Below are 27,371 nucleotides of genomic sequence, written 5' to 3'. Positions count from 1 at the left end.
AACCTTTTCGACGCCACTTACCTGCTGTACATTCTTATTCCTTTTTACTGTTATTTTTTCTTTATCTTTAGCGTTCTTGTCTTCGTTGGTATAAATCTTGAGTTTTCTCCCCCCTTATGTAATGCCCTCGGGCCTTTAAGGGAAAATAAATGAAATGAAATGAAAAGAGAAAGTAAAGATACAGCCTACCTGAAATTTCGGCTTAGGGAAGATCTTTCTTGCGCGATGCTTCTTGCGGCGTGCTGGCCATAAGTGAGCTTTAGCTGTCACGCGCAGTGCCGCTGAACGGAGAGCTCTCAGTTTTTGAGCACGCAGAAAAATCGGCGAACGCGCAGAGAGCCTCCGCAGCAGATGGCTGCCACTAGCGATAAGGCCGACAACAGCTCCACGGAGCAAACTTTCGCTGAGAAATTCTCGCAGCGAAATATCTTGCGCGGCGCACTGCCGCGAATTCGTCGCGCAATCCTCCCTGCGAGGGGTAAGTGCATTCCACGCAGCGATGCTCTCATTGCTAACGCTGGATGTCTGGCGCAAAATAAGCGCCTGCGCCTAAAATAGCGCACAAAACGGCATAATATCGAGAGAAAAAAGCACAGCGGGCAGCTCTCGGCCCACCGATAGCGGCTGCGCACGTCACGCCAGTGGAGATTCGGAGTTCAGGTTTTATCAGGGCACACAAAATTCATGCTGAAGCGGCTGACATTCGACGCGAAGTGCACCCGACTCCTGACACCTCTCTTTCCAATGCGAGGCCACACGTTGATCCAGTGGTCATCGGTAGAGGACCCTGCACTGCACATACCACCATGTTGGAGTGCACGTAAAGCTACCCTTTTCTTCTCAGCCATGCATGCAGTGGTGGCCATATGAAAAGAGCAGTGCCGCAGGCAAGCATTTTTGTATGCGTGAAAAAGGCTAATTTTCGAGATGGACGCAGTTACGCGGGCCTTCAAACCAGCCAGATGAACTACAGATGCATACAACACAGCCACATATCTCCGTTTAGGGGCAAAAGTACATGGGAGTTCTCCTGACGCGCACACGACAACAGGCAGCGTGATGAATGTTTATTTCTTTTTATTTATTTATTAGATACCTGCATCGACTTAGGGCAGAAGATAAGAAGGTGGGGGGGGGGGGGGTTACAAAACGTGATGAGAAATTGAAAACAACGCACATAAACAAAGGCATCAAGTTCGCAAAGGTTGTTATAGTGAGAAAAAGTATCACTGTTGTTAATAGCAACCATTTCGAGCGGCAGTGTGTTCGATTTGCAGGCCGTCCGTACAAAAAAAGAAAGGAATAATGAAATGGGTTGCTGTCATTTTTTTCTTCGTGGTCCCTTCTTCAAGGAACATAGGAATAAGGTTGCATGTATTTTTCGCGCTCTATACCTGTGTTGGTCAAATGTTTAGGGGGATCCCCCAAGGTGGAGTAGATTTGTAATAAGGGAGCAGTTACTCAACGAGTAATTGCTCCCTTATTACAAATCTACTCCACCTTGGGGGATTCCCCTAAACATTTGACCAACACTTCCCACTTCGAGTTATTGATCAATTCGCTCTCGCCCTACCATAAGCTTGTCGTCTCATGAAAGAAAGGAAAAAAAAAAAAGTCCCGGTTAGCTCAGTTGGTAGAGTGACTGTTCCGGTGAAGCGGTGGTCCCGGGTTCGAACCCCGGACCAGGATGAATTTTTCTTTAACTGCGAAGTTTCTGCGAAAGCTGTATAGCTTTCCTTTGTAGCCGTATGGCTGCGCTTGGGTGGATGTCAATGAGTAATTGCTCCCTTATTATACCTGTGTGTGAGTAATAGATACTATGGAATAGTTTCCCAGGAAAGCAGCTTGGGCTTGCTGGTTTTCCATCCTGATAACAGCTAAGAACGTAGACGGGACACGAGAAGAGAATTACACACAACCAGTGCTGACTTTCAACAACGTTTAATTGGAAAGGACACATAATATATTCGCACGGACAGCACACGTGTCACAGACACGTCATTTTGCACCATGATACACACTTCGTCCTGCACACTCAAAGCAAGATTACTGCGCACACAACAGCTGTAGTTCCTTTTTTTGTCAGCAATATGGACGGCTTGCTTAAGCATTGGCCCGTTGGTTTGGCTATCTCGGCGGCTTCAATAATCTCGCGGACCAACTGGTCATTGTGTTTATTCAACACTTTACATTGCTTGAATTCCGCGGCACATGTTTTGGAAAGGCAATCCCTTACATGAATACCTAAATGCGTGCAGGCTTGATTAACGTTAATTTTGTGCTCCTTCAGTCTCTCGTTGGCCCACCTGCCCGTCTGTCCAACATACTCTTTACCACCTTTTAAAGGTATTGAATACACAACGGCTTCCGCGCATTCCACGAAGCGATTCTGGCGGTTTATTGTGCACCCTTGCTGCTTCTTTGGCTGATCTCTCACACGTCAGCAGATGCTTTTTAGTTTCTTTGGGGCTGTTACATTAACGCCTGGTCTACCACCAATATTTGCCACCAATCCTTACTCGATGCCAGCTAGCCGAGATCCGTTCGACCATGATACCGACCTCTTTTGCTTAAAACCAAATTGTGGAATTTGTACTCTGCTTTACTTTATCGCTGTTTTTAAACAGAAAAGTAAAACGCTTAGTCAAAACTATGGCGCCGCAGGCTGTTCTTGCTGCTTTCCCAGCGCTAGTAATTCTTGCTACACGCTTTAGTAAATTACTGGCATAATGCGACTGGTAGCTTCGTGATCAGCTAACACCGGGGTAATTCACGCTATTCATCTCTGCCTCAACATTTTATAAATGTAGATACTCTCAGTTCTATTGACGTCCCTGCTAGTGCATAATAATTGTGCCAAACAGGAGCAGTTTTTAAGGCGGAAGCCTAACCTTTAAATTGAAATTTCTTTTTTTTTTTCTGAGGAAAGGAAATGACGCATTAACTGTCTTACATATCTCGGTGGATAAAGGAGGGACTGAGAGAAGAAAAGAAGAGGTGCCGTAGTGGAGGGCTCCAGAATAGTTTCGACCACCTGGGGATCTTTAGCGTGCACTGACATCGCAGAGCATCGAAACGCAGCCGTCGCGGTCGGCTTCGAACCCGGGTACTCCGGCTCAGCAGCTGAACGCGCTAACCACTGAGCCAGCGTGGCGGGTCCTTCCTTTCCCCGTTGAGCGAAACCACCTCTGTGTGTGTGTGTGTGTGTGTGTGTGTGTGTGTGTGCGTGTGCGTGTGCGTGTGCGTGTGCGTGTGCGTGTGCGCGTGTGCGTGTGCGTGTGCGTGTGCGTGTGCGTGTGCGTGTGCGCGTGTGCGTGTGCGTGTGTGCGTGTGCGTGTGCGTGTGCGTGTGCGTGTGCGTGTGTGCGTGTGTGCGTGTGCGTGTGCGTGTGCGTGTGCGTGTGCGTGTGCGCGTGCGTGTGCGTGTGCGCGTGCGCGTGCGCGTGTGCGTGTGCGTGTGCGTGTGCGCGTGCGCGTGCGCGTGCGCGTGCGCGTGCGCGTGCGTGTGCGTGTGCGTGTGCGTGTGCGTGTGCGTGTGCGTGTGCGTGTGTGTGTGTGTGTGTTTGAGAGACACAGCACTCGATGGTGACCATAAGAGAGGGAGTCTATACTGGTTGCTCGGTTGCTCCTAGTTGCTCTGGAAGAGCAACCTCGACTGCACAAGTTCCACCGGTGTCATCCTTGGTTAGTGGCACACCGCTTAACCTCTTCACCACTGCGCCAGGAGTAGTATGAGGATTCCCAAAGTTCTATGAAAGTTATCGCGCCATACCCTTACGCGCGTCCGGAGAGGTAGATTTCCAGGTGCGTGGCATCTGGTTACATCACACTGCGCGGCGACTGCGTTGACTACGTGAGTAGTCGGGCATTTGAGCCGTCTTAGGTATCTCTGCGGACTTTTTGAATTTCCTTTTTTTAATAAACAATGTTTATAATCTTGCTCGTCACCTCTTTCTTTAATTTTTTTGCCTGTGTTTCCTTCCTTGGGATGTACAAAAAAACAGCACGTTTACGTTCGTTGTCTCAGGCACTACATAGCTTGCGATCGAGCGAAGTGCAAATATTTAGTTTTTCGCTGCTGTTCCTGAATATCTGCGCGCATTGATTTTAATTAATTTACCGTGAATAAAAAGCCGTAGACCATTTACACTTTCGGTTAGTAACTTATTCATCGATCAAGTACCTCTCTGGTTTTTTGAGGACGAAGGAATGTAAATGATGTGAATTTTTATTCATGGTAGGCTGGAAAGTCTAGTCAAGTTGTAATTCTTCGACTGAGAAAACAAAACTCAAATTAAGCCTATACACAGGGGTATTAAAAAACCATAATGTAATACATCGATGAAAAGAAAAGCAAAGCGTTACATTCGATTTGCCCGAGGGCAAAGGATGGAAGCTATAGCGCACTTCTTCTGAAGCGAAAGCTTGCATACTTGCATGCGTCAATATGCACTCATGCCTTTGAACCTCGGTAACATCCTGTTGTGGACGGAGCAGTTTACTTGTGCGTTCGCAGTTGACGTGTGCGAGAATGGCGAAGGCCTCGGTCCCAGTGTGCCTCGTTAGCTTCGAATCTTCGTCTTTTAATGTCTTGTCTAAGCTCCAGATCGCGCTGCAAAAATGAACGACCCTCAGCGGTACAGCCACGAAAAGCAGGCGATCGATTAAAACGGACGAGTGTCGCTTGGCCGGCCTGATATCGACGCTTCAAGCGGCATTCTCGCTAGGAAAGTCTTCCGTCTCCGAATCTGCGCTGCGCACTAGCGACGCGATGTTTGACCAAATTGTTCTTCCTCGAAGAGAACGTAAGCGTTGTTTTATAATTATTTTTCTTCCCTTAAGCTTCATGTACGGCAGTGTACGACTATTCTCGCTCAAAACATAGCCGAGCGGACAAAGCAGGAGGATGGGGAAGTGATCTCCCGGTTAGAAGGAAACCTATATGGAGGGCACACGGACAGAATCGACGTGGACATAAGAGCCTGGCAAAGGCTCAAAAGGAGTACTCGGTCCCGCGGAAGAAACCGTTGTGACAAGTGGCGCTTTCGCCGCTTGCTTTCCGTGGTCGATGATGGGGGTGCAGTTTTTCTTCGATTCGACAGGCGATGATATCGACGAGGGAACCCGATGTACCCTGACGGCCAAGTGTTTAGAGGAGCGAAGCGGCGAGTCACGTGCTGCGAACGGCGGCCGCTTGCTCGGCCTGGTGCGTCAATGGAACGAAGCAGCGCGCCATGAGAGCGGTGGCACAACGCAACACTGGCAACGAATGTGCGGAACTGGGAATGACTCCTCGAATTCTGTTTTTTAGGAACACGCACCAACACTTTGCTCACACACACCCGCCGCGGTGGCTCAGTGGTTACGGCGCTCGGCTGTAGGCTCGAAAGACGCGGGTTCGATCCCGGCCGCGGCGGCCGAATTTCGATGGAGGCGAAATTCTAGAGGCCCGTGAGCTGCGCGATGTCAATGCACGTTAAAGAACCCCAGGTGGTCGAAATTTCCTGAGCCCTTCACTACGGCGTCCCTCATAGCCTGAGTTGCTTTGGGACGTTAAACCCCAGTAAACTTAACCAAACTTTGCTCACATGTGCAGGTGAACACAGAATATCGCCCAAATATCGCAGCTCGAAGAGGAGGACCGCTGGCACGTGGGCTTTCTGATATCGCCGGTATGCAGGGGGTTTCACCTAACACTTTCGACACCTTTTAAAAATAGGCTTTCGGAGTCAGAAGAGCGCTTTTCTCGGCATAGCATTCTCAGCGGTGTAGTACGTCAGAATACAGCTAAGACGCGTTTTAACAAGCAGGCTGGTTAACTAATACTGAATGGTTAAGTTTTTAATTATTACTACTAGGCTCCTAAATTATTGAAAGATCCTGTAATCCACCGTAAGTAATACCCATATCAGTAGTTATAATTTCTAAAACTCTGTTACCCTCGGCGGTGTGGCCTACAAATTTTGGCTGCACCGCGCCAAAACACATTCGCTGTCGAGAAACTTGCCGGCAAGGCAATCCCTCCAGTGCACGCAACTCGTGGAAATAGCCAAAATTTGCTGATCCGCAGCTCCGAGAGTAACCGCGTTCTCAAAATTTGAAAACTGATATGGATATTACTTACGATGGGCTACACGTCTCTTAGTAAATAAGGAGCCTAGCAGTAATTACTAAATAGTTATCTACTCAATATTAACTAATCAGCCTTCTAGTTATCATGTCTTGGCTGTATTCTGATCTACTACATCACTGATACCGCTCTTCTAACTCCAAAACCCTTTTCTTAAAAATTGATGGAAGTCTTAGGTGAAATACCTGGCGTATATATTACTGTGACGTAGCAGAGCCGAAACTCGTGGCCTACTCCAATATGACTGAGGAAGAAATCTTACGAACATATGAAGTAATTTCTTCCACTTTCCCTGAGTGAGCTCGCCATGGTGTGGCTTTGCTCGATAGCTGAATATATACAAATCACGGTTATGGCAGTTTAAAACTGATGCATACCATGAAGAAATTTTGCTACCGAACAATACGGCGCTTACTCAGTATTGGACATCCCAGAGAGTCTTTTCTGAGGACATTCCTCCTGCTGCTTCTAAGGACACAGCAAATGGTCCCCACCGAGCAGACATGTTTCATAGTGAGCGAGGATATTTATATATCACAACTGTTATGGTGACCAACCTGCTGGACACATAAGCTTGGCTCGGGAGCATGCGTGGAGCGCTAAGGCACACACTTCCTTCTATAGCGCATTTCCAGCTTTCGGTAGCCACGCTTTCACGACATTATTACCTTAGCGAAGATGAAATTTTGGAGGTAAATATCTACCGCCGACAATAGTGAATGATGCGTCCGCAACGCCGCCTGTCCCTTTGCTGCGCGTAAGGGCACCTCACTAATTGGTCGGCGCCCGATTACCTTAGGTGATTGCATAAAACACCGGTGCTCGTAGTGGGGGCGCGTCCTTTGCTTTGCAGTTTTGCGACGAGCCAAGTGCAGCTGCTGTTGACGCTCGTCTTGTGCTTTCTGTGCTGAGTAGTGCTCCTCTCTGTGCCGGTATACTCGCCCTAAGCACGTGGTAACCACCCCAGAAAGACCACAGGACGGCTGCGGACGAGTATTTTTCAGCTTTTGCTGGCAGAACTTCTCGTCTTCTGCGCGATCCCATGGCTCGTCTAGGTGACGTCGTGACGTCATGTGTCACGTCACTGAGTGCGCGTAGCATCTAATCGGAGCAAGAGCTGCAGTAGCAGCTAACGCTGTAACCTTCCGCGAAGGATTTTGTCGTGTTTGAAGCAGGACAACGGAGGCAGCATGACTCAAGCGGAACGACTTTATTCCGTGACAACGGAATCGAAGGAAGGCCCCGGCGCCTGGAGCAACGCGCTTTTTTAATCCACCTTATCACAGTGGGCAAGGGCAAGCGGAGAGAGCGTGACCGAGGCGACGTAGTCACGCGGCTTTGATAACGCTTCGCGACACCACAGGTTTACTGCTCGAGAAGAACCGGTGGCGGCGTGTAGAGAGCGGAACATAACGAAAGTCCCGGAAGGAACATGCCGGGGAGAGGCCGACGGTGGCTTCCACGCCAAAGCTGGTGAGAAAACACTGCGCTTCGTCCGTTTGTGTTTCCGTGTGTATGTCCCTTGTAGCGCGAATTGATCAGGAGAAAACACTCCGCAACAGCGGTCCGCCTTTTGCTGCTCCTTTCTCTGGCAGCCCGTGTTTTTCTGAGGTGTGGACGTGAAGTGGGCGAATGTTAGCCTTTTCAGCGATGGGAAATATTGCGATGCATTTTGGCATGAGGGAAACAATATATTGCGAAAACCTAATTCCATGTTTCGTCACGACTCACACGATTTTTGTTACGAGTTTCAGAACTGCATGCCGTTTTGTTTCAGTCGCTGAGTGTCGGCCTCCTGCGCTCGCTGTGTCTACCGGTGGAGCATGGCGATTCAGTTAGTTGTCCCGATCCATGACTCAACCCCCCACGTTGGTGGTGGCACTCTCTTGGCTGTGCTTGTCATGATATGGGGACAGCAGACTACGATGCACAGCGCGCCCCGAAAGGCAGTCACAAAGTGAGCAGCCAGCGCTGATTAGGGAGAAGACGTGGACGACGATGCACAGACCTCTGCATCCGAAAGGTTTGGCTCTGTTAGGTTACAGGGGGAAAAGCAATTAGAAGGGAGCATTGTCTGCAGATACAAAGGTTGGAGGAAAGAAAAAAACGCGCTCTGGTCCCTCCGCGATTCGCTTCCTCTCTTGCCTGACGCACGTGGTGTTCAGCCTTTCTTGGAGGCTTCTTCGCCCATTCGCTACTGGGTCAACAACGAGGACACGCTTTCTACGTGAGTGAGAGACACAGCTTAGAGAAAAGAGTAGTAGTTGTTGAAGTAGGTAAAGCAGCAGCGGCAAGAGTGGGCGGTAGGTTTCAGGAAATTGACTGCACATTTTCAGAGGAGGGCAAGTCGATGCATGGTAATCACCGCAGGGACCGAACGAAAACTAAAGGAGCGTAGACATCTAATTTTGGCGGCGTGTTTTCTTTCGTGCAATGATGCGGACGACACTGCAATGCATACGGCTGCTAAACAGTTTATAATCGCATTTTTTTTCCTCATGCTATTTCCGTTTCAACAGCCGAACGGTGGCTGTGATATCAGAGTGTGGTTGTACGTCGCGTGAGGCATGAAAAACTGCAATATTGCCACGTATCATTGTAGCGTCCGTTCGTTCGCGCAAGGCCGCAGAAAAGGGGTGTTATTTTTGTTCGTGACGCGAGAAGCGACCGGACTAATCACGATTGTTCACAGCCATGAACAGCTGCATCTACGTGTTTCTAGATTACTCTAGGTGATCTCGACCTGTTATCTCGAAGTTTCCTTGCCGGCTTTAAATTGAACGATGCCGCGAGCAGCGGGCATTCGTAGTTCGACGACTGACGAGCACGTTTGTTGCTTACGCCGCCGCCGAGTGATTCAGTTCTTTTGCGGGCGCAAGTCAGCCCAAATAAAGAGCTTCGTTTGCAAGGCTTGTTGCTGTTTTCCTGACTGCTGGATTGCCGTCACTACAACGTGACATCTGGTGCGGGGTAACCTTCCATGTTCCGGACACCCCCTACAAGTCGTGACGCCAGCCCTCTGAGCAATTCACCGCAGGACCTGAGTCCAGTCCACCGCGCAAGCCGACGTCTGCTAGGTGACACACCTGAGTTCGGGACTCTGCCGGACCCTACCCGGAAGCGAAAGCCAGTCGCAACGTCCACCATGAGCTTGCCCCAGACGACGACTCCAATCATTTTTCACCAGCTCAGGGTGCCACCAACCTTCGACCCTACGCCTGGTACCGACCCGGAAGAATGGCTGGAAGAGTTCGACCGTGTGCCTATCTTCAACAACTGGGACGATGCCACTAAACTTAGGTACGTCTTCTTCGCCTTGGAGGGACCAGCAAGAATCTGGTTTGAGAATGAGGAAGCTAGCCTGACGAACTGGGAAACCTTCAAGGAGCAGCTTCTCAAGACCTTCACAAACGTCGTGCGAAAGGAGAGAGCCCAGCAGCTCCTTCAGTCTCGCATACAACACCCGAACGAGACCGTTGTAGTCTACACTGAGGAGATGAAGCGTCTCTTCCGGCGGGCCGACGCAAACATTAAGGAAGAAGAGAAGGTGAAGTTGCTTATGCGAGGAGTTAAAGAACAACTCTTTGCGGGCCTCATACGGAACCTACCCAAAACCGTGGCGGAATTTGTCGAAGAGGCATCCACCATGGAAAAAAATTACCGACGATTACGTTACTTCCTAATGCGAAATTTGAGCGCAGCAAATAAGTTGTTTCACCTTTTCGATAGATTGAGGCAAAGAAATCGAGCAACACATGTATGCGCTATCACAGAATTTTTTTTTTATTTTTCACACGTATTCGCAATTTCGGCTCGGGCGGTGCACATATACAGATCCGCCGCCACCGATCTGGCTCTCTGATTGCCACCGCACAGGGGTTGCATTGGAGGAGGAGCGAAGAAAGGAATTAAGTTCGAGCCGGCGCTTTGACAACCGGAGACTCGCAGGAAGAGGGAGGAGGGGGGCGGCGTGTACACCCAGCGGCAAACGATGGGGGCAGAAGCGCGCGCAGCAAGCGGACAACACGATAAAGGGAGGAGGGAAGAGATAGCAGCGACTGACTGATGCCGCTGACGCCGATAGCGCTGGGGGGATGAAAGGGGGGCGGAGCTGGTTACGAGGCCGACGCCGACGACGACGCGAAACCCAGGAACGGACGCCAAAGAGCTGCGCTCTAAAAAATCTCTGCATCTCCCGTAACCGAGAGTAGAGTAAGCATGAAATGTTTACGGGCCTAATGTCATCTCGGTGGACACCCGAACCGCACCGTACAGGAAGGGAGGAACGCCACCAATCAATCAATCAATCAATCAATCAATCAATCAATCAATCAATCAATCAATCAATCAATCAATCAATCAATCAGGTTTATTTTCACATCAAGGATGTGGGGAGCGGGGACAAAAAGCCTATAGAGGCTTGACGGAGGTCCCCGCCCCCTACAGCAACTACATTGTGCACAAAAACTCACAATCACACAACGGTACATTATATGTTATGCCTGTGACATATTTAAAACAAAAGCACATTGTATCGAAAATGAACACGTTCAGGGCATCAAAAAACACATAACCATCAAACATATCACGTAAAGAGGGAAGGCATAAAAGCAGGCTGAGTTAGTACACTAAAGAAAGAAACTATATGCTGTTACTCTTCACTAATGACAGTTTTTCACAAATTGTTTAAAATGGACGGGATATTGTAGGACAGCATTTGTCTGCCGTAGTTAGTTCGCGTTCGCGGTAAATACCAGTTGTCTCCGATGCGCGTATTGTAGGGGCGTTCTCTGCATGTTAGTCTAGACAAATCAGCGAGGAATGCAGTTCCTTGATTAATATTTGATGTGTACTTTTTGCGCAGCAGGACAGAGTACAATTGCACAATAGGTACAATGTGTAATGCCTCAAAGACAGGTTTGGTGTGTGCATCATTTGGAATGTTGTTAATTGCACGAACTGCTTTTTTCTGTAGTACATGGAGTTTTGTAAAATTGGAGACAGTGGTTGTACCCCAGACTAAGAAACAATAAGTTATAACACTGGTGAACAAAGAGTCGTACAAAAGTTTTTTTATGCATTGTGGAAAGTAGTACCGAAACTTGGAGAGGATACCTACTACTCTTGAAATTTTGGCAGCTGTATTATCAACATGAACATCCCAAGATAAGTTCTCGTGGAATGTGACACCAAGGCTTTTAACGGAAGAGGAGACGTGTATTTTTGATGAACCGAGTGATAACGTTAACTCAGAAACAGACTTATTACGGGGTCTAAAAAGCACAGCTTTTGTTTTGCTTATATTGATATTCAGCGAATTGGAAAGTGACCAGTGGTGTAGCGAACGTAGGCACCTCGTAGCATTTACTTCCAGACTCGATACACATGGTGCCCTGAAAAATAGGCTGGTGTCATCAGCGTAGATAACAAAAGTTGTGTTAGGGTCAATGTTTACAATATCATTAATGTAGAGATTAAAAAGTAGCGGTCCGAGTATGCTACCCTGGGGTACGCCGGCAGCAATATGCTTGGGGTCAGATAGTGTGTTATCAATCACAACCTGCTGAAATCGGGCCTCTAAATATGATTTAATGATACTATAAAAACAACCTCGGAAGCCATATCTGTCTAGTTTTAGTAATAAGGTTTCGTGATTAACGCGATCGAATGCCTTAGAAAAATCTATAAAAATGCCTAGTGTTAGTTCTTTGTGTTCGAAAGATTCTAAAATCAGCTCCTTCTGTGTAAGAAGAGCGGTCTCAGTGGAGTGTAATTTCCTAAATCCATGCTGACTGGGTGTGATCAACTTATGCTTTTCGCAAAAACCTAGAATCCTGCTATGTAACAGCTTTTCTAAACATTTGGAAAATAACGGGAGTATAGATATCGGACGGTAATTGGATAAATTGTTAGTATCCCCTCCTTTATGAATTACGATGACCCTCGCAGTTTGCATTCTACTAGGAAAGGCGCCCTGGGCGAAACAGCAGTTAAAGACATGGTCTAACATAGGACAAAGGACATCAATTACATGTTTGAACGGTTGGATCTGGAACCCATCCACGTCCTTCGACTTGCTATTTTTGAGGCTATTAAAGCATCGCATAATCTCGTTTTGGTCTGTTGGAGCGAGGAAAGCGGTAAACGAGTTCGATTGACCAAGATATCTCATGCAAGTAGGGTCATGAATAGTATGCGCAACAGACACAAAGAAATAGTTAAAAGAATCAGCCAGCTTTTTTCCTGATAACGTCTCATCATCTATCATGACTTCCAGTTCATTAATGCTCTTGGATGGGTTAATAATGGTATTAAGTTGTTTCCATACTTTATCACTTCGCTTCAGAACATCCTTGTTGAATAGACTATGGAAGTACTCTTTCTTTGCCTGACGCAGAAATGATGTCACCTTGTTTCTGTACGCCTTAAATATAAGAAAGTCATCAGTGCTTCTATTCTTAATGAAACAATTATAAAGGTAGTTTTTGTGTTTTATCATCTTTAAACATTCTTTGCTTATCCATGGCTTGCGAGCACTCTTTGGTTTTCTGGTGCTTCGATATGGGAAGCATTCAATATATACCGGTTTTATGATGCTTATAAATATATCATATGCTTTGTCAGGATCTGTAACCTCATAAACTGGACTCCAGTCTATTTGCTCAAGTCTAGACCGAAAGTGTGTCAAGGTATCATTATTCACTAACTGTCGCTGTTGTTGAGTAGTTTTATTGGACTTTGTTATACGACTATCTGTGAAGTAAAAAATTGGTAGGTTATCACTAACTTGACCAGAGATAACGCCAGACACGATTGACTTGTCATGCAAATTTGTAATGAAAGCATCTATTGAAGTTGCGGTCGATGTGGACAGGCGCGTTGGATCAATGATGGCATTAATGAAACCGTTACAGTCTAACAGGTTATTTATTTGACGCTGCTGAGTTGAGGGTGTAGAAAAGTCTATGTTGATGTCGCCGCCAAGGACTAAGTAAAATCTGTTTTCTGTTATCCATGTTAAAAAAGTGTCAAGAAATGAAAGAAAGTTTGGGATGCTACCACATGGAGGTCTGTACAAAACAGAAAAAATGTTCTGCCCAGCCTTTAGAGAAAGTATTTCAAAATCTTCACAGGATTTAGTAAAGTCAGGAAGAACTGAACACCGAACGGATTCCTTTGCAGCTATCATTACTCCACCGCCTTTTTTATTTGGGCGGTTTAGCACGTATGAGTTATAATGCGGCATGATAAGGGCTTCATGATCAGTTCGGTACCAGGTCTCAGTGAAAAATATTATGTCAAACTCGAAATCAAACAAGCCAAGAAATGCGATTATTTCATCTTCTTTACTGCGCAGAGATTGTGCGTTAAGATGAAAGAATGACGTTACTTTTTTGTTTTTTGCAAAAAGGCTATTGATATCTGCAGGTAGAAAGAACTGGGAAGCCATGCCTAATCAAAAGGGAAATCTCAGTAGGCGCACGAAATCTTCAGGCTATCTTTTCCAGGTCATTGACGCAGTCGATCCGGACCACTGACAAAGCTACATCCTTCTTAGCAAAGATGCGGCCATTCCTCGTCCACGCAAACTTCCATTGCTTATCTTTCTTACGAGCAACAGTGAGTCCCATCAGCTTCTTGAGTGAAGGGCACAGGTGCTCATTTATATAGACAGGATTTGCATCTCCATCAGGGTGCCCAAGATCGCTTGCGGTAATTCTTTGTTTTCTGGCTTTTTCAAGGAAGGCGTCGCGTTTTGAGCGTTTCTGAAACTGTAGCACTATGTTCTGGCACGAAGAGTTTTTAGTAGGCACACGGTGGCACACTTCAATGTCGTCGGATGTCACGGGTACATTCAAAACTTCCCCGATCCTCTCAATAACCTCAGGAAGGTTTTCCTTCTCGGTTACCGGCAGGCCAGTGATCTCTACGTTTCGGTTCCTGGAATATTGTTCCAAGCTGTTGAGCCTTAGTTCATAGTCCGACACTTGTCTTTGTAGCGCATCACGGTCAGAGGTCAACGCGGCATTTTCAGCCCTTAAGGATTTGTTTTCTGCCTTCAGCGCAGCACACTCAGTGACCATGTCATCGTATTGCTTGCTACAGTAATCTATACTCTGTGAAACTTCTCGCAGCTCCTTCCTCAAGTCACGTTCAAGAACGCTTCGCAATGCCGCAATGTCTTTCGCAAGTTCTTTTCTTAATTCATCCCGTAATTTCTCAAGTTCGCTAGGCATGGTTCACAGCAGATGACGAAAAAAAAAGAAAAAAGAAACGATGCACACTTGGAAGCACCAATGAAAAATACACTACTCTCGCGCTAAGAGGGTTTACGATTGTACAAAGAAATACGTGCAGAGCATGAAACTATTTGGCAGCAGTGCAAACATACAAAAACCACGGACAGAGTGCCTAGAAAGATTCAGCTTACCTGCAAAGTGCAGGAAACGTTAGTGACTGTGTCAAGATGTGCACTGCTGCCAAACTAGGGTGCCGTACGACGTGCTGCAGCTATTTAACGGTGATCCAGGTGGCGGGTCAGCAGTTGGCGCAGGCGCAGGAGCCACCGATAGGTCCTCGATCCTTCAGGGCGGTGACTCAGATCTGGCGCGTGTCCGGTTACGGCGAACAGCTGATCCCGGTAACTTGGGTCGATGAAATGCCGGATTTGTAGCTGCAAAGTGCAGGAAACGTTAGTGACTGTGTCAAGATGTGCACTGCTGCCAAACTAGGGTGCCGTACGACGTGCTGCAGCTATTTAACGGTGATCCAGGTGGCGGGTCAGCAGTTGGCGCAGGCGCAGGAACCACCGATAGGTCCTCGATCCTTCAGGGCGGTGACTCAGATCTGGCGCGTGTCCGGTTACGGCGAACAGCTGATCCCGGGAACTTGGGTCGATGAAATGCCGGATTTGTAGCTGCAAAGTGCAGGAAACGTTAGTGACTGTGTCAAGATGTGCACTGCTGCCAAACTTGCGATGCCTTGCCATTTGAACGCAAGGTTTTTTGAAGAAAGGAAATGGCGCAGTAATTCTCTGCCATCTCGGTGGACACCCGAACCACACCGTAATGGAAGGAGGAACGCCACCACCCGTTCGGCGCGATGCCTTGCCCTTTGAAAGCAGCGCTTCTCCCCCGGGCCCCTGTGCGCCTGCGCGGCTTTGCTTCGATGCGCGAAGCCCCTAAGAGATCACGTATGACAACGAAGTGTAACGTGGCATTTATGTGCTTTTTGCACGCGTTATTAGAAATCGGAAATTATAATTCCGTGCATTATCAAACCCACAGCTCCACTGATATCTTGATAAACATTGAGAAGGCACTGACAGCAGTTTTTTTTCTCGTTTGGAGACCAACCGGCGCTTGCATGCCGGTCGCGTAGGAGGGCTTAGAGAGTCTCTCGCTTCGGCGAGGGCAGGATCTGTCCTCGCTTCGGCGAGCGCGGCTTCGGCCGCTTCTTTTTGAGCAGCGTCCGCTCCGGCGGACGCAGTTGTTGCTGCGACGCGCGTCTTTTCTTTCCTTTTTTTCTTTCCTCTGATCTTTTAACTCTCCTCTATCTGCACGTTGGCAGCGGTGGTGGCTTGGCTAGAGCCAGTAGCAGGCCCGTGCAATTTCCTCTTCATCCTTCTCTCAGTCACAACAACAGCTTCGGCGAGCGCGGCTTCGGCCGCTTATCTGATTTTTTGAGCAGCGTCCGCTCCGGCGGACGCAGTTGTTGCTGCGACGCGCGTCTTTTCTTGCCTTTTTCTCTTTCCTCTGATCTCTTACCTCTCCTCTATCTGCACGTTGGCAGCGGTGGTGGCTTGGCTAGAGCCAGTAGCAGGCCCGTGCAATTTTCTTTTCATCCTTCTCTCAGTCACAACAACAACAAATCTCGTTAAGTCTCGTACGGTGCCCGGATGTTCTCGTTTCAGTGCCCGGATGACTGGAATTCAGTGCCCGGATGAGTGGATTTCAGTGCCCGGATGATGGCTCTCAGTCTCGGCGTGACGTCACCACACTGCCGACAACGGGAGCTAAAAGCATTTCATGCTTAAAACACTTGATGCCAGAGCCCGCCAGTATGACCGCCAGCAGCGCTTTTTGCCAGCAAGCTGCATGGATACCGCTAACATTGATAACCTGCGGGAGGTTATGCGTGAAATTGTGCGAGAAGAGCTCCGACGATTGCTGCCAACAGGAACGCAGCCGCAGCTCACTTCGCTCACCGACGTCATCCGGGACGAGGTGCAACAGGCCTTGGGTGTGACACCGACCACCACGCAGCCTATGGAGCCCCCAGCCATGACTTACGCCGCAGCAGTGCGCCGTCCTGCACCTCGACGACGGGACCCAAGCCCCTATCGCCCTCAGCCAGCTGCGCTAGACGACCGCCCTCTCGCCCCAACCCGCCCATCCTACGAGCATCGCACAGGGCCGAAGAAATGCGACGAGTGGAGAACACCCGACCAGCGCCGCCCACTATGCTTCCACAGCGGCGAAGCAGGTCATTCTCCGGTACTGCCCATACAGGAGAATGGGCATCCGAGGGTTTTCTTACGACGCCCCACGACCCCGACCCGGCCAGCGACCAGCCGAAATCGAGGAGTTTTTGAGTCGGAAAGAATACTCATCGCCGAGCCGCCTATCGCGTTCTCCGTCGCCATCGTCCCCGCGCTTTGTATCTTCTAGCCGAGGTTACGCCGTGCGTGGACGCTCCCTCAGCACCCGAAGGTTAAACTGAATAAAGCTGCCTCTGGAGGTGAGGTTGCTTCTAAGCGTAATAACTAAGACCCTCCATCGACGAAAACACAAGACTATGCCTCAACTACGACGAGAACTACGACGACGAGAACTACGATGACGAGAACTACGACGACGAGAACTACGACGACGAGAACTACGACGACGACAACTACGACGACGACAACTACGACGACGACAACTACGACGACGACAACTACGACGACGACAACTACGACGACGACAACTACGACGACGACAACTACGACGACGACAACTACGACGACGACAACTACGACGACGACAACTACGACGACGACAACTACGACGACGACAACTACGACGACGACGACAAGGCCAGACTTGAAGCTTTTAGCACTGCCCTTAAACCTTCTTTGGGAGGGGGGTAATGCCACGTATCATTGTAGCGTCCGTTCGTCCGCGCAAGGCCGCAGAAAAGGGGTGTTATCATTTTTGTTCGTGACGCGAGAAGCGACCGGACTAATCTCGATTGTTCACAGCCATGAACAGCTGTATCTACGTGTTTCTAGATTACTCTAGATGATCTCGACCTGTTATCTCGAAGTTTCCTTGCCGGCTTTAAATTGAACGATGCCGCGAGCAGCGGGCATTCGTAGTTCGACGACTGACGAGCACGTTTGTTGCTTACGCCGCCGCCGAGTGATTCAGTTCTTTTGCGGGCGCAAGTCAGCCCAAATAAAGAGCTTCGTTTGCAAGGCTTGTTGCTGTTTTCCTGACTGCTGGATTGCCGTCACTACAACGTGACAATATAATCGCTGCTTCAACGTTTGAATTCACTAGAGTGCTTGAGTTAGCCTTCCTCAAGAGCCCGAATAACAACGAATGCAGAAGCAGCGATTATATTGCAGTTTTGTTTTCATGACTCACGTAACCTATAACCACACTTTGACGTCACAGACATCGTTCGGCTGTTGAAACCGAAACAGCAGAGAAAGAAATTGGATTATAAATAATTTACCGGTCGAAAGAGAATACCACGCGGTAATCCCTTACGAATCACTACAAAGAAGAAAATGCGCACCCAAAAGTTAGGTGTCTATACTCCTTTAAGAGAGCTTTGCTGTGGCAGCAGGACCGCAAATGTGATCAAACAGTCCAAAGAAGAACCACCCGAAGAGAAATAAACAGACGCCGAACAAAATGCCTCACTCTCAACTCAGGCTGTTTCTGCGTCTGTGCTGATTTGTCGCGCCAACCTCGTTTTCTTGTTAGGGATAAAAGAAAAGGCCGTAGTGCACGGTGCCTCAAGAAAGCACCAGCACATTTCCATCCCTTCTAACTGTTGTCACAAGGGTGTAGAGAACCGCAGGCTCACATTAAATTGCTTGTTATGTGCTGCGCCATTCTTTCTTAGACCTGATGAGCTTGCTATGGCGAAAGAGAACTTTTTGGTCATTTACAATTGTGGGTTACTAATAAAGCGCAAGGTATTTGTCTGGGCTAGTCGGTACATTGTTCAAACTGAAGGCACAGCGCACGAAAGACGGGACTAAGACAGGGACAAACACAGCGCTGACTTGCGACTAAAAGGCTTTATTGCTCGCACGCAATAAATAGGCTGAAAGGAGCACACTCAACAGATAGAACAGCATCAGTGAAGATTGGCAAACAACACAACAAACAAACGCACACAATCGCACCCTACTCTTAGCGAACTTAACTGCTGAGATAGTCCATTTCTTTTTGTGTCAGCGCGACTGAAGGTTTGCTGACGCAATTGTCAAGTCCCCGGTGAATTAAAAGAGCTTCAACGATTTCCCGCGTACGTTGGTCCTTATGTTTATACAGTATTGTAGTACGGCTGAAAAAGGAGTGCATTTACAAGAAAGCCAATGTAGAGCAAAATTGCTTTTGGGGGGTGGTTTTAGGGAGTGTTTAATAAAGCGTGCATCCTTCAAGTAGCACTCTTTTTACTTGGATGCTTAATGTTCTTCACGAAAAATTCAATAATTGTCAGGGCATAGTGTCATCTCGACCATCTTTTTCGAACAGTTTTGAATGCTTATAATAAATATTTATTTATTAATGCGATAACATTTAGGTTGTCGTCTCACAAAAAATTCCTGCTTCTCTGTCACAAAATTCCCTGATTGGTCGAGAAAGATCACGTGCCCTTGTAACGTCACAACAACCTGCCCATCGGACTGTGAGGAAAGTGGCCACCGTGGCAGGTGGTAGTTAAATTAATGATTGGACGAGAGTGGTCACATGGCTTTCATCACAACCTGGTCACCATGACATGTAGCATCCTGCCCACAGATCTATGCCTTTCTATGCCACTATGCCTTTCAGTAAGACATCAACAACGTTTGCATTCTCCAAGATTGCAAACAAAAAAATAACGCTTACCTTGTCAAAAGCCTTTGGCGGATCACTGTGAATAATAGCTTATCTCATCTGATACTGTCTCCCCAACCGAATGTGCGATATGGATATGGTTTTAGAAACCACAAACTTTCATTCCGCATACTTGGTGTGGCCCTTACAAATCTAATGCCACAAGCTGCAGACGAGAAGAAAGAACCTTCGCAAATATCTTGTAATCCAAGATGTCGGACGACACCCATAAAAAGTTTTCAAACGATCTGCATCTGTGTTTTTCGGGTTAAGCACTGTGCGGCAAGTTCATCACAAGCACCTGCCAACAAGTCAGGTGCTAGGCAAGGCATTAACGTTTTATAGAACTCAAGGCATAGCCCATCTGGACCAGGGGTCTTCTGACTCAGTATGTAAATGTCCAATTTTTTCTCGACTGAAGTAACAGGCCCCTCAGTGCTGCTCACAAGTCGAGAAAAGGCTTCCTTGAAGTGGCTGAAATCTGAGCCACTAATCTGGTTACTACTACATCTGAAGAGCCGTATATAATATTAAAAAAAAAATCCCCAAGAATATCTGGCGTGTCGGTGTATGCATCGCTTCCGTATCAAATTTCTAAAACCTCCTGTGAAAGAGCAGCCTGCCTTTCATCATTAAGACGCGACGAGATGGCTGTTCATTAACAAACCTCCGTTCCGCGACCTAATCAAGGCACCCTGATATTAATCTGCGCTAAACTCTAGCAACTGTGCTCTAATACTCTCGATGAAATCAATATACGACCTCGGGGCATTCCTTTCCAGCTCATGCCGTTTACTTTTCACGGAGCTCAAGAAGCTTCAGAAATGAGATTCGTAATGATGCTTCAGTTTCCAAATTCTTAACTTCCTGCTTAAATAGGTCCCACCTTTCAGAGACTGAGAGATCTGGACGTGCCCACGTTTCTTTGAAGGAAGCAGCCACAGCGCGTTGAAAATTTACATCTGAGAGAAGCGAATTATTTAGCTCCCAGCGTGGTATAGGAGCAGACGCCGTGTACCTTCGTATCTGAGCAGACAGCATGCAGTGGTGGATGAAAAAATTGGCCTCGCCCAACAGCCATGTTCACGTGCCAGCAGAAATGTAGATTTAGTCACGTCGAGCATTCGAAGGGGATTGCAAATGCATAATATGTATGCTGCCGCTTTTTAGTAGGCCAAAGGCAGCTAGGATGTGTTCACAAACTAAGCCAGCGAGAACAGCTGAAGTGGTATGTTAAGGTCCGTGGTACGCTCATCGATCTTCATTGTTACAGACACAATTGAAATCTCCCAGCAATAAAATGTACCGATAGACATTTTTCTATCTCGCCACTTTGCAGGTGCATACGCACAAATAACTCGCCACAGCTGACGCGAGATCGCGAAGTCGAAGCATGTGAGTCGCTCTTCATCATCAACGCAGTACGACACGTCAATCATGTACAGTGTGATCCAGTGAGTGAAAAAAAATTGACTGACGATTAGGATGGTCGCTAATCCGAAATTTGAGCGCAGCTCTTCACACGCCACCTACCATCGCTAGCAGGTGGCGTGTGCTGGCCACCCTCCGGGACCTTCCCGTGGCAGCCACCTTCCGGTTGTGCATTCTTCGCCATGGCAGATGCCGTTTCGCCCTGCCATGTGGCGGCTGCCATGTGGCGCGTTACGCCGGCTACACCGATGCATACTCCGACAGCCACGACTGCTACGCGGAAACAAAGATCGGGCGCCTAAGAGCTGCTTTTTAAAACAGCGTGTACCCAGACAAAGCCTTTCAAATGGCTGTTGATAATATTATACTCTGGCGCAGACAGATCCCGAGCAGGTTTTGCTTCATCAGTACCTAGTGTAGTTTTTCTTGAATGGCAGCTACATTCACGATACAGCTTTCGAGCACGTATTTTAACTGGCATGGCCGTCAACAATTCTTTAAGCCTTTAACGTTGCAGGTAGCGACTTCAAAAATGTGTGCCCCGCCATTTTGTGTAAGTGCCTTATTTAACTCCATCCGCCGGGAGACGCGCCTCTGAGTTGTGGGCCTTTAGAGCAGTTATTGCCCTCTTTTCGGGAACCGGCCTTCCTCTGTTCTCCGCGTCGGAAGCCTCGACAGATGTCCACTTACTTACACCTGGCTCCTAATCAGCGGGACTGTACAGAGGTACGCTGCTGCCCATAGAGACCTTCGAGCTAGCTAAGACTTCCGACGATAAGGTTTGAAGCAACACATCACTTGCGGCTCGACAGTCAGCTGGCAGCTGTTTGCAGACGTCAGTTGCTGTTTACAGACGGGGTTCACTGCACTCCAGCGACGGATCACCCAAGGAACAGCTCGAACGAACATTTACTGAATCCTCGGCAGCATCTGCAGTGGCACTCCCTCCAAGCAGCTGTCCAGCCAGCTGAAGACGAGGTGCGCCAAGCGTCCACAACGTCCGAAGTATCCATGATGTGCTCTGACACTACACCATGTTCGTTGAACCAGTGGCCTTGACGCAACCTATCCGCATAGGTAATGAGATACATTGTTTGACCGAAGCGACGTACCTGATTTCATCGAACCCTTCTGCACCGAGGCGCTCGGCACAGAAGACATTGTGAATGCAATCCTGGTATAACCAACAAGACCTGACATCCAATGTATGGGCAACGTTTGCAGATGAAACCACATCTTTCACCATGATGAAAAGTTCACGGTTTGCTGTTCCCATCCCCAGGCAGCGCCACTTTTTGCGCTACACTGATTGGACAGTGCCGTACAGTTACAAAGTTTCTACAATCTGGCGATGATCCATGTGGCGCGGGAGCCAGAGTAGCTTTATGTTCCTGCTTTCCGGATTAAATATAATTTATTTCAGCCGCAGCGGTGGCTCAGTGGTTGTGGCGCTTGGCTGCTGACCCGAAAGACGCTGGTTCGATCCTTGCCGCGATGGTCGAATTTCATTGTAACGAAATTCTAGAGGCCCGTTACTGTACGATGTCTGTGCACGTTAAAGAACCTCGGGTGGTCGAAATTTCCGGAGCCCTTCACTACGGCGTCCCTCATAGCCTGAGTCGCTTTGGGATGTTGAACCGTCATAAACCATCAACCATTTACTTCAGCCCTTTCATGCGAAGCTCTACCAATGCAACGAGCTTTTGTTTTGATACACTATACAGACAAGTCACCATCCAAACATGGCTGATTTGAAATAGTCCTATGCAAACGATATCACGAAGGTCCATTACACGGCAACGAAATTCATAAAGTCAGGGCCTCGTCGCGGCTGGCCATTTTAGTCACCGTGCAAAAGTACGGTGTTGAAGACAGCTGTACCGGACGGGAGAAGATTTGATTTGATTTATTAGGGAGTGTACGGCGAGGAGTGAGTGTACGCGAATGACTACATGCCCGTCTTGTCCTGTGTCTTCCTTCGCTTCCGTCACTTAGATATGCACCGACTAGCCCAGCCAAAAGTCCTCATTCTGTTGTATGCTTGCGTCACGTGAGATTGGTGTATTACGTGATCTGATCACATTGGTAGAGCAAGTAATCGGCTACAACCATAATGACATCAGGTCGAGTCGCTGACAAGACCCATTAACACTATCTCGGCGTACCTTTAAAGCTTAAGTGTCTCCTATGTTTTTGATCATAATCAAGGAGCATCCGAAGGTGTTATACATGGAGGCGAGGAAATGACAAACATGTATGCATGTAATGCAAAGTAGTTAATATAGTAGGCCGAGAAAGTAAAAAAAAAACGCACAAAGTAAAGCACTCACATTATTGTACTGCAAGCTTCTCATACATGAGGTAGACCTCTTTTATGGTGCGGCGAAGGGTGAGTCTCCCACCGTCCTCTGAGGGCTTGAGCCAGGGGATCAACGGTGCCCGGAAAAGTGTCCTCTACAACTCCAAAACCTGTTTTCATTAACCCTTGGTCCCTATCACTAAAAGAGCCTCTATAGTATTTTTTTTTTGCCTCCCTAATAAAGCTGTCAGTTGATAGTCAGCGGTCGTGGTGCATATGTTCCTTTGCGGCTCCATCCTTCGGTGTCGCAAGCGTAGCCTTCTACCACGGTACACTCCGCAAAAAAAAAAAAAAAACTAATCACAATTTACTATGAGGCATATTTCAAATAGCTCCTCCGAATTCCTCGATCGAAAGATGGCGGCGAAATTTGCGCTTTAATCAGCCGGAAAAGAGCAAAACAAGAAGGAGTAATTTGTACAATGCAGCCATTGCGATTACTTCCTCTTCCGGCGCTAAGCGCCCTGAGCGGAGCCTTTCAAAGGGACGATGGAATGTGATGGGCCAGCTGCCGCCACAACGATTTCCGAGGTGTTCGTCCGCTCCGCGCGGAATCATCGCTCAGAACGAGAGCATACATACTGTGCGCCTCGTCAGAGCGTCTCCAAGCATCAGCGTGTCCTTTTTCTTCGTATTTTGCTCTAAGAGAAAGACATTGCCAGCATGGGTGCCACTGGGAAGTTAGTAAGTGATATGCGCAGTGCGGCCCGCTGCTGAGGACGCGGCTCGATTCACGTTCAGCGCAGTCGGCCGCCAGCTGGTTCCGGCCTGGGAGAAGAGTAGGAAACTTTATTTGAGACCAGCACTAAAGCGCCGTGTTCCTCCGCTGGGGCCGAATGTTCATATGCTGAATCCGAGTGAAGCCCCCGAACCCGAGTGAAGGAAGAGGCGGGGGTGATGGCTTCATTACAGGATTATAGAATGTATCCTGCACCTTCTCTGATTTCTGGACAGTTGGGACGGTGAGCTGATACACTGGACCAACCGAGTTGGTCTGCATCCATTAAAAAAAAGATGTGACCATAATCATGAAGGCTAAGGAACCAATAAATTTTGGCGAATTACGTTCGCTTTGGAGGATGCTGAAGTTTTCGCCGAACAGCTAGTATCTGCTCCCATCCCTGCCTGCATCGCTCGAGATAAACACGTAGTAGAAGAGGGTGCCCGCGCAGCATTTGTTGCAGCTAAGCTGAAGGTGAAGCCGCTCGATGAAAACGTGACGAAAGACATTCAAGTTCTTTCCTTGAAGATGGTAATGAGAGTCAGCTGGCACAGTTGTCACCCCCTTTGGAATTTAGTAGGCTTCGATCACTTCTCGTTCCGTCTTGGTCTTCCTTTAGAGAACTGAGTATTTCCTAGATCCGATAACCTGCTACGGCTTTCGCACCTTTTACAGTGCCGAGGCAGATTATTGCCATAGCGGTGCGAAAGGATCGTTTGTTTCCCAGGGCCTACTCTATGAAGCACCGGCCAGTTTAGCCTGTACGCAGCCTTTGTCAAAAGCATACAGCCCAAGGGGTTTGCTGCTGAGCCCTGCTGAGCGCTGCAGCGCTGCTCCTCTTGCATACTCAGGGACCCTAATCTCACGAAGGTGGCTGGAACTTAAGTAAGTACTCAACCCTTCCAAGCTTAGGACTGTCTAAATATGCTCAGGAGCCCCGCTACACGACGTCGAAGCAAACACCTTGGCCTGCATATTTTTGACAAAGACTGTACAGCCACCCGCAATGTAGAGATATCTGACAGACAAATTCGAAGACTCATTTGATCAACTTTGTCTGAAAGTGCTTCTTAAACGTGCAGGATTCCACTTTTCATTTTGTGACTAGAGGAGGGCGCACATTTTCAGCGTTCAGGGCGCCAAGAAAACGACAAGAATCCAATATCTACCTGCCACCATCGTAATGCTCTGTCAAAGGCAACGAAAATATAGCGTGACAAACGGTGGTGCTTGAACTGAGCATTGGAATTTTCTTTCTCTGGTTTTGAGCTGCTGAAGCAGGCTTTCGCATATGGTTAGGATTAAATGCTGATGGCAGCCGCCGGACTCTGGTCTCCCGACCTGACATCGGCTCAGACTCGCTACACCGACGAGGCAGAGCACTATCGTTTTTCGCCAGGCAGAGACCCTAATCCGCACCGAGCGCTGCAGCTGGGATTAAGGGGGCTCCTAACAGCGCGCCCAGCTTTCTCTTCCCCTCGAGATCCAATAGCACTTCGCCGGGGAATCGAATTCTCCGCTCTTACTTATTTAGCGCTTTCATTTCACAATCCACCTCGTACAGAGGGCAACCGCTCGGAAAACCAGCCGGTCTTCCTTGTCCGGAAAATCTTGGGAATTCAACTATTTGCGTCCACTCGTCCATGAAGTGTGGCGCGCCATGTAAAACTACGCCTGCTAAAACTTGGTGGAAGAGCAAAGTTGAATGAAAGTAGCGAAGTATGAGCAAGCTTAACGTATGTTAAATAAAAAAATCTAGTTTGGAAGACCAGAATACGGCGACCGACCGGAAACAATAAAAAAGGCAGTGAAACAAAGGGTGTGCTATTCTAAGTTTTGCCGATTCCTTTGCTCTCATATTCTCTCTTTCAGACGCTACGTACACAGTTGTGACCATGGCAAAGATTCTGCTCTTGCAGAGTCTGCTATGCTACGCGTATATTTCTTTGCTTTATACCAACTGGAATTGGAATTGTAACTTACTTTGGTTTATGCGCCAAGCGCCGTAAATACCTTTCCTGAAAACATTCAGCTTGGTGCCCCAGTGCTTGCATGTAGCAATCAAAGCTGTTTTTAACTTTTCTGGGGAGTTTCGAGCTTTATGTCCCGCTCTAACTGGCTCTCGCATTATCTTTGATTTCTTTGATGTTTCAAGGATTTTCTCCACTTTGCTTTACCGCCACCAGTACTCCCATACATAGAAGAGCGCATTTTTAGTTGGGAAGTTGTTTACGAATGCAAATTTTCTGCAGATCCTAATATTGCACCATAACGACAAATATAACCGCATATCCCTCCTCGGCACGCTTCTAGTTTTTATTAATTGTTGTGAAAAACGGAGCTCTTTGGTTTTCTATGGCAGTTTTAACAACTGGGTGCAAGCTCAGGGCGAGCTTTGAATGCAAGGGTTCACTAGGCACAGGAAGATTAAATCGTTCCTACCAATATATTCATAGCCTATTCTACAGTTGCCTCAAAAATAAAAGTAATTGCGAAAAACCTGGACTTGATTCTTCGCTTGCTCGCTTCTGCGTGTGATGAGTTAATTTTGGTAACACCATGCCCACAACCACTGGAAGGCTCACCATATCCTTTTTGATATGTCTGAATGCATAGCTATACAGTCTACTAGAACATGTTTAACCGTTTCTACACTGCTTGCACACGCTGCAGGAATATTATGACGCTGTTCATAATTACTTATATATTGCCTGTTTCTAAGGCGACCTGATCTAGCCGCATATAGAGGGGTGCACTGACTAGAATTTTCGCACCGCGTTTCCACCCGGATTTAGCTTTTTCCAGCCCTTTATTCAAGCAATCATTTCTCTTTATTTTTTGTCTTAAATTGACCGCTTCGGTTTTGTAGACTTTCTTATTGATGATCGTCATAACTTCCTTACCCCTATTGCTGCCTGCGCTGCCTGCAAAAAGATTTATAGTCCTTTTTCTGCATCCCCTGTCCGCGTTTTTACTTAAAAACACCTGAGGTGCTTGGAGGCGCACTTCTCCTTTAGATATATTTTGCTCAGTTCTTCCCGTGCTTCAAGGATGCCCAACCCATATCCCCCTATACAGATTCGCTTGTTTTTTAGACGGTTTCAGTGATATCACACATCGAAAAGAAAGCCGCGGCGGCCTGAGGAGTGCCACCAGGATTGTAAAATTTGCTTCTTTTTCGGAGTAACCTGCCTGATCCAACAGTTGTAAAACCGTGTACTACGTGTGCAATCTACAAAAAACAATCTCTAAACGTTAGGCATGCTGAATGTTTCCAGGCGTCTGCTCAAGGCGGAACTGCGCAAAACCTCCATCTCTGGCGCCTGCTTTGAAGGAAATGCCCTTATTTCGAAATGACTGTGTTGTGGTCTCGCGTTCCTGTTTTTTTTTTTAAATGACAGATTGGGGTCTGGTCAAAAGATCCATAGGGTAGAACTCTTCCATGCAACAAGCCCATAACACAATGGACCATCGTCCATCCATGGGGAACGCGCGCGCCTAGAGTTCGTCTCGCGTTCCCACTTCCTCATCTTCTTTTCTTTTTCTCGCGCCACCCAGAAGCAGTGACCTTCCAAGCGAGGAGATGTGTTTTTTTAGCAGCGCAGCAGTTTTATTTCTAGTCTAGACAAGT

General features: G+C 47.8%; 2 protein-coding genes across 2 annotated transcripts in view; both read left to right on the top strand.

The window, feature by feature from the left end:
- The first annotated feature begins 7,502 nt into the window (after positions 1 to 7,502).
- Positions 7,503 to 27,371, top strand: part of LOC149359229 (uncharacterized) — a 195,680-nt gene continuing 175,811 nt past the window's right edge. Inside the window, exons 1-2 of the mRNA XM_089567620.1 lie at positions 7,503 to 7,602; positions 7,907 to 8,152. Coding sequence (XP_089423746.1) covers positions 8,128 to 8,152 — 25 coding nt within the window. The 5' untranslated portion in view covers positions 7,503 to 7,602; positions 7,907 to 8,127. The remainder of the gene's footprint in view (positions 7,603 to 7,906; positions 8,153 to 27,371) is intronic.
- LOC149359231 (uncharacterized) lies at positions 9,104 to 12,493 on the top strand (the record flags this gene model as incomplete). Its single annotated transcript, XM_089575282.1, has 2 exons — positions 9,104 to 9,676; positions 12,476 to 12,493. Coding segments are annotated over 2 exons (591 nt in total), but the record flags the coding sequence as incomplete, so codon positions are not given.

Source organism: Amblyomma mixtum, chromosome 2, assembly GCF_055824585.1.
Source record: "Amblyomma mixtum isolate Tamu chromosome 2, ASM5582458v1, whole genome shotgun sequence".
NCBI lineage: Eukaryota > Metazoa > Arthropoda > Arachnida > Ixodida > Ixodidae > Amblyomma > Amblyomma mixtum.
Note: the sequence above shows the minus strand (reverse complement) of the source record. Positions and strands in the feature narration are given on the sequence as shown.